The 7,022-nt window shown below is 45.1% G+C and overlaps 1 protein-coding gene across 1 annotated transcript; it reads right to left on the bottom strand.

The window, feature by feature from the left end:
- Positions 1-867: 867 nt before the first annotated feature.
- Positions 868-6,215, bottom strand: CDA (cytidine deaminase). Its single transcript, XM_048518810.1, has 5 exons — positions 6,159-6,215; positions 5,258-5,620; positions 4,926-5,037; positions 4,541-4,598; positions 868-1,244 (listed from the first exon to the last, which is right to left on the bottom strand). The coding sequence occupies exons 2-5, from the start codon at positions 5,442-5,444 to the stop codon at positions 1,131-1,133; spliced, it is 471 nt and encodes a 156-aa protein (XP_048374767.1). The 5' UTR covers positions 5,445-5,620; positions 6,159-6,215; the 3' UTR covers positions 868-1,130.
- Positions 6,216-7,022: the final 807 nt, after the last annotated feature.

The raw sequence follows: 7,022 nt of genomic DNA, 5'->3' as shown, positions 1-7,022 counted from the left end.
TGTGCAGTTTTCTGTAGCTCTATGTGTTTGTATGCTGGGTTTGTGTATCGGATTGTTTGTGAAATATCTATATAATAAAGAAGAGATTGTTCCCCCGCCTTGTCTTTGCGTGACTTGCAGAAGCCGCTGGTTCCATACGGCCGAATTTGTCAGAATGAATTTCTCTGGTGCAAACATTATCCTCATCTGTAGCATATCAGGAGGAAGAACCAATCATTGGTATTCCCCTTTGATTGGAACGGAGCAATGGAATTAAGGTGCCAATAGCAAGCTCGTAAATAGCAATCTTTAATTACTGGGAAATTAGCTTATGGTATATAGTCCTGGATGGCATTTCACTGAGTCAAACGCCGTGATCAGCATGAGAATGTTGCGCCTGGGACGGATAATGCTGCAATGCTTTCTTCTTGTGCAAGAAACAGAAAAAAAGCCTGAACTAGAAGAGAAGCCAGATACGGAGAATGCAACTGCCCTTTTTACTCACCTGGCATACCTGCTGTGACTCCAGTGTTCCTGGAAATGCAGCATTAAAACAGGGCATACATGGTGTACAGCCAATGTGGCATAGTGGATAGAGTGTTGAACTAAGACTGAGGGCACCTGAGTTTCATCTGTGAAGCTCATACCATGCCTTTGGGCCAGCCATATTCTCTCAGCTTAATGGCAAACCACTTCTTGTTCGTGTCTTGTCTCAAAACTTCTGCAGGGTTACCGTGAGTTGTTTGTGACTTGATGGCACTTCTCCATCACCATCCTACTTTGCACGGTTGTTGTGAGGATAAAACGGAGGGATCATATTGCTTGTCCGAAACAAAAATAGGCAGATCACATAAGCAGTTCCAGATTTCATCACAGATATTGGTTGTATTTATTTTATTTATGTATTTGATTTGATTTATATCCCGCCCTATCCCCGCAGTATACCATTTTTATGCCTGTATGGATGTTAGGTGGTGGGCACGGAGAGGATTTGCACATTTGTTCCTTAATTGCACTTCACCACTTATAGGGAAATAATTCAGGGAGGGATCCATTGCTCAGTTTGGCTTAGGAATTACAAAAAGAATTTGAAATAATGGAGTAGAGATAAATCTTAGAAGCGCTGCTTCTAAGCAACCCCCTCACCCTCCTCAGAGTGTTTTCAGATCTTCCGGTCCAAAAGAGTAAGGAAGAAGTTGTTCTAAAGTCTTCACTATATACGTCCCATCAGACTTGGTCAAATAGAGGTCCCACTGTTTGCCAAACTAGAAGAGAATCACACGAGACAAACTTTGTAAAAAATCTGCCCTTCTAAAGTGAAATTACCGCGGATTATTGGAAGAAATTTTTTTACAAGGCAGCAGCATCGGGTTGCCAGCCTCCAAGTAGGCCTGAGGATCTTCCAGAAATACAATAGATCTTTAGAGAATAATGCACTTTCAGTCCACTTTCAATGCACTTTGAAGCTGTGCTGAATAGCAAAATCCACTTGCAAACAATTGTGAAATTGGATTGAAAGTGTATTATTCTGCATGTGTGGAAGGAGCCTAAAAAAGGATCAGTGGCTCAGGACAAAACAAATGCTGAGTGTTGGGTGGAATCTGTGGCATCCCATCCCTTCTCAAACACTACCTTTCCCAGCTCCACTCCCAAATCTCCAGGAATTTCTCCGCCAAGAGTTGGCAACCGTATGGACCACATGAATCCACCTGGGAAGATGGGTTTGGTTTCTACATCAGGATTTTCACCAATGCTTCAGATCTGCACTAAGAGAATTCTATCAGACAATTGCAATAATCTCATTATCTTTCGAGTGCATCCGTTTTAATTGAACGACGCTTGTCTGCCCTGCAGTGAGCCAGATTTCTGCTGGGGATTGCAAAGCTTGGCATTTTGATGCCTCGTGTTTTCCAGTACTTGAAATTTCCCCCGGCTGTGTGCCTCTTTTGCTGTTCCACTTTTTTATTTTAAATTGCAAATAATCAAATATAAATTAATAGAATATCGTATTAGCTGTCATGTTTGGGGGTTTGATATGTTCAAATACACTAGAGTTAGTATTAGAGAACCTTATGCTGCTGAAAACACCAGATGTAAATATTTTAAACAAATAAATACTGGTTGTTGTGGGCTTTCCGGGCTGCGTGGCTGTGGTCTGGTACATCTCGTTCCTAACAATTTGCCTGCATCTGTGGCTGGGAACTTCAGTATCACGGAGAGAAGTGTGTTACACTTACACTACACACTTATCTCTGTGATACACCTATGAAGATGCCAGCCACAGATGCAGGCATGTTAGGAACAAGATCTACCAGACCACAGCCACACAGCCTAGAAAGCCCACAACAACCAGTTGAGTCTGGCCGTGAAAGCCTTCGACAACAAATAAATAAATGATGAAGATTCAAGTGCAGTCCTAAGCAGACATATGCCATTGTACACCCATTGACTTCTGTTGAAGATCTTTTCCTTAGGACTATACTGTTGGCCACATGGAATTATTTGCTGCCTGTTAAACTGTAGCCAGCTGGTAAATCATTCGCTGATGCAACCTTTGGACTTCAATGAAGGCCCTACAAAGAGCATTACCAATAGGGCTGCCAGATCTAGATTACTGGGAAATTCCTGGAGATTTGGGGTGGACTTTGGGAATGGTTGGGTTTAGGAATGGCAGGGACTTTGGCAGGATATAATGCCATAGAATTCCCCCTTTGAAGCAGCTATTTTCTCCTGGGGAACAGATCTGTGTAGTTTGGAGGTCAGTTGTCATTCCAGAAGTTCACCAGGCCCCACCTAGCTGGTTGGGAACCTCTACCGACCAGATCAGATCTAAGGTCCCCCTAGTATAGCATCCTGCTTCCAGCCAGATACTTTTGCAACACCTACATGTTCAGCATGAAGGCAACAGCCCTCCCATTGTATGTTCACACCAGTTGGCATTTAAGGTATACTGCCTCTGAATATGGAAGTTCCATGGGGATTTCATAACCACTAGTGGACTTTTCCTCCTCAAAGAATCTGCCCAATCCCCTTTTAAAATGTCTCTAAGACAGTGGACATGGCCCTGTGGTGAGCAGTCAGACCTCTCTTCCTGTTAAGGATGCCATGAAGGCAAATGGGGCCAAAGACTTGCATTGCATTGCAAGACATTGCTCCCCACAAATGGATGCTTCTCAGAGAGTTTTGGAATCCATCTTGTGTGCCAAGATTAGACAGGAAGGAGGCTGCCAGCTGAACGTTCCCCCTGGCCCTAAGGGTTTGCCTTGCTGGACAACGGGACTAGCTAATCTCCATTGTGTCACCCTAAGGTGATTTAATGAGCGCTCCAAACAGACCATTGCTTACCTTATCTGCACCCAACCTAGCAATCAATCACTATTCAAGAGAACAGTCCCAGCATTCTCTTGGGTCTTTAGTCCTCATAAAGCCTCTCCTATCTTTTTGGTTGGAACCCTGGAAAAGCAATCAATTCTTTGTCTCTGGCTTTCCTGCCAGCTTATCTCATACCACCTCAGCATCATTTTGGGGTATAAATATCGGTCCTTTGGCCGTTTGTAGTGTTTGAGTGCATTCTGAATGTGTGGGTTTTTCTCTTTGTTCCTGGAAATGCTGGTCATTTTCTTCATCAGCACTGATTTCCTGGGACATCCCTTCAAGACTGTTAACTATCACCCACCCCCAAGACACTGGCCCTTTCCCCACTTACCCTTTTCCGAGGGTTGTGCTTTCTGTATAATTCCAAGCCCAGCGGCATCCCCTGGTATACGCCTTGGCGTCCCCCCGACCCCAGCGCTCTGGCGGAAGGTCATCAAAGCGCCCTTTGAAGAAGCGCCAGGAATGCCTCTCGCACTGAGGAAGCGACAACCTGCCAGCTTGGCTTGTGGGGCTGACTGCAGCTGCTAACGCTGCCCCTCTCAGTGGGGAGTGCCAAGGGACCCCGTGCTACTCTCCTCGAGTAGCGCGGGGCTTAAGGTAAGTGGGGAGAGGGCCACTATCTGGCTTCCTTCCTTTTCCCTTAGTCAACTCATGTATGTTTTGTTTGTGTGTGCTCATTGATTAAAATATATTTCTTGTTTTACTATTTTTATTCCTTAATAAAACTCATTTTGATTATACAATCGCCTGCTCATTTAAGAGGTTTTAACCAGAACTATCCTGGAATACATACGTTATTGATCCCAGTTATTCCCCTTTTGCTTTCTGTTTTCAGCTAATTCCCCCAACAAAAGAGGAGACTTTCTCCTTAGGGTAACACTGTGTTGTAACAGTTAATTCTGTAAACGAATAATGAGCTAATTGAAGAAATATTATTTTTGGTCTGCCCTCCACTTGCAAAAGACTATGTGATGACCTAAGTTTCTGAAAAAAACAAATTATGTAGACAAACTTCCGGCTGTTAATATCGAGTAATGTCTGATAACGATCGTGTTTTATTTAAAAAATATTTGGGATTTTTAAATGTTTGCACTGCGAGTCTCGAAAGAACCGTCAGAAAATAATGACAAGTGTTGTTGCTTAAGTTCTGAAAAGAAAAGAAAAGCCGACAAGCAAAACCATTTACCTCTCTCAGCACTTGTCTGCAAGATCCACAGGGAACGATGTACGTTTCTTGCTTATTGCTATGGGGATAGAATACCAAGTCAGAGTTCAGGAGCCAGTCAGTAAAGCATGCTAATGCAGTGAAAGAGGAAAGAGAAAGCAAGCCTTCTAAAAAAAACATGGCGACGTGCAGCATTCTGGGACAGGGCGATTGGATTCTGTGCATGGGTGCTCCCTAGAGTGGCTGTGGGGAATGCCCAACACCACTTTGTGGGTTGGAGTGGAGCAAAGCCGGGGAGTTGATAGGAATTGTAGTCCATGAACATCTGAAGCACCAAAGGTTGGCCACCCCTACCTTAGAGCATTTAAAGTGGCTTATAAATAGGGGAAACAGAATGCATACCCACCTAGTAAGAGCCATGGCTTGAAATTTTGTATATCCTTCGGACACGGCCTTCTGGATGGCGGCTTTTTCGGCACATACACCCAGGCTATAGCATGCATTTTCAACATTGCAGCCTGAAAAGAGCACAGATCAGCACAGATTCAGGTCTCTTCTTACCTGGCCCACAATGGAGGAAATGGCAGCTTTCTACCCCGCATTCTGTCTACCCCACTGAGGCTCCTCTCCTCCCCAAGGCTGACCCTCTTGACCTCCAAATTTCCAGGCATTTCCCAAGTCAGAGATGACAGCCCATTGGTGCAACTGCCGGGTCTGGAAGTTTATGCCTCCACTTACCCAAGAAAATCTTGCCATCCCAAGTCAGGACTGCGGCCCCCACCGGGAAGTTGCTGTAAGGGCAGTAGGCGAAGCTTTTCGCTACCCTGCACGCGTCCAAGAGGCGCTGAATCTGATCGGATCGAACTGTGGAAGAGCTTCCAGCGGGATGAGTGTCCTGAGGGGAACCGAGTTGCTTTTCAGCCATTCTCAGACTTGGGTGTGTTCTTGTATAGCGTCTTGACCCTAAACCAGGAGGAAGGAAGTATGTGCACAGAAAGGATGACTCTCACACCCTTCAATACGTTTACGTGGCAGTGAAATGCCTCCTCCTTCTTGATCACTGTTTTTGGACAAAAGTCTTAACCAGCAAGCCGTGCCAATCTGAAAAGGAAATGAAAAGTTTAATATTTCAATTCCAAGATTTCGTCACGGTTGCCGAAAATTTAGCCACACCGAAAATTCCTTGTTCGTCTTCACTAGGAGTCAAGTAAACTTGGCTTCTATAGAGGGAGAGTTCGGTGTAAGCAAAGGAAAAATCAAGTCAGCTCTCAAATCTGAAAATTGTTGGTTGTTAGCACCACATCTGCAGGATCTTTTAGAGTATGGAATAACACCATTAAACCTTCCTAACATGGCAGTAAGCTTGAGAATCAGTCACCTCTGTGACCCTCCTTAACATGGCCGCACAGACTGGGTGGCAGTATGCATGAACCAGCAAGCGGGCCACAGCCAACGTGGGGTAGTGGTTAAGAGCAGTGGACTCTTATCTGGAGAGCTGGGTTTGATTCCTCATGCCTCTGCAGGAGTGGCGGACTCTAATCTGGTGAACTGGATTTGGTTCCCCACTCCTCCATATGAAGCTCGCTGGGTGACCTTGGTCTAGTCACAGTTCTGTTGGAACCCTCTCAGCCCCACCTACCTCATAAGGTGTCTGTTGTAGGGAGAGGAAGGGAAGGAGTTTGTAAGTTGCTTTGAGACTCCTTACAGCTGAGAAAAGCAAAGTATAAATCCAAACTCCTCCTCCTCCTCTTCTCTCTGTAAAAAGCCTCGTTAATTTTTCATGCATGAAGTTTTCTGATCTTTGATCTTCAGCCATCCAAGCTGCCCATTGGTGGACAATGTCCAAGGCATTCTTTCCTCCCCCTACACTCTCCCTCAGAACCCAAGGTTCTCTGACCTGCCAAGAACAGTGGGCGGTTTGTCCTCATACGCTCCGTTGCTTCCCTTGTTGGCCTCTGTCCTTCTGCCCTCTGCATTGGCAATAATATTTGGGGAGAGAACAGAATCTGGGTGAGCAGGGACAACCGGCCGCTAGAACCAGAACTCCGGCTTGGGAAAGGAGGTTATTGCTTTTGCTCTTTGCTCATAAAACTTGAAAAAGGCCTTTTTAGAATGCTGGTCATGAGCTGCCTCTAGAAGAACGGATCTGCAGCGCCTGCGTTTTTTATTGGTGAATAACAGAATCCCCTTAAGATGCATGGCAGGTGGGGGTCACTGACATGCTATTGTGGAGTGCTTGCAAAAATATCTGCGAATGTCGCTAGAAACATGTATACATTTAATTGGCATGAATGTTTCAGGAAGAGGGATGAACTCATGAGACGGGGGGGGGGGGGGCTTTCAGAATCACCCTGAAGTGTTGAGCATGGAGAGGGGACTGTTATTTGAGCGACAAGCTAGTTCACACCTGCAGGAGAATGGGTTCACACCGGCTGGAGATGGGTTTCAGTGTTAAGGCTCTCTTTGCATTTATTTTTTTTTAAAGTCCATGCAAACAGAAAAC

Source organism: Sphaerodactylus townsendi, linkage group LG16 (assembly GCF_021028975.2).
Source record: "Sphaerodactylus townsendi isolate TG3544 linkage group LG16, MPM_Stown_v2.3, whole genome shotgun sequence".
Classification (NCBI taxonomy): Eukaryota; Metazoa; Chordata; class Lepidosauria; order Squamata; family Sphaerodactylidae; genus Sphaerodactylus; species Sphaerodactylus townsendi.
The sequence above is the reverse complement of the archived record's forward strand: the minus strand, read 5'-3'. Positions and strand labels throughout refer to the sequence as shown.

Excerpts from the sequence above, each read along its gene's own strand:
- CDA (XM_048518810.1), bottom strand. The coding sequence starts at position 5,444 with ATGGCTGAAAAGCAACTCGGTTCCCCTCAGGACACTCATCCCGCTGGA. Across the intron at positions 5,038-5,257 it reads GGATGGCAAGATTTTCTTGG|GCTGCAATGTTGAAAATGCA; the intron begins GTAAGTGGAGGC and ends TGCTCTTTTCAG. Across the intron at positions 4,599-4,925 it reads CAAGCCATGGCTCTTACTAG|CAATAAGCAAGAAACGTACA; the intron begins GTGGGTATGCAT and ends CTATCCCCATAG.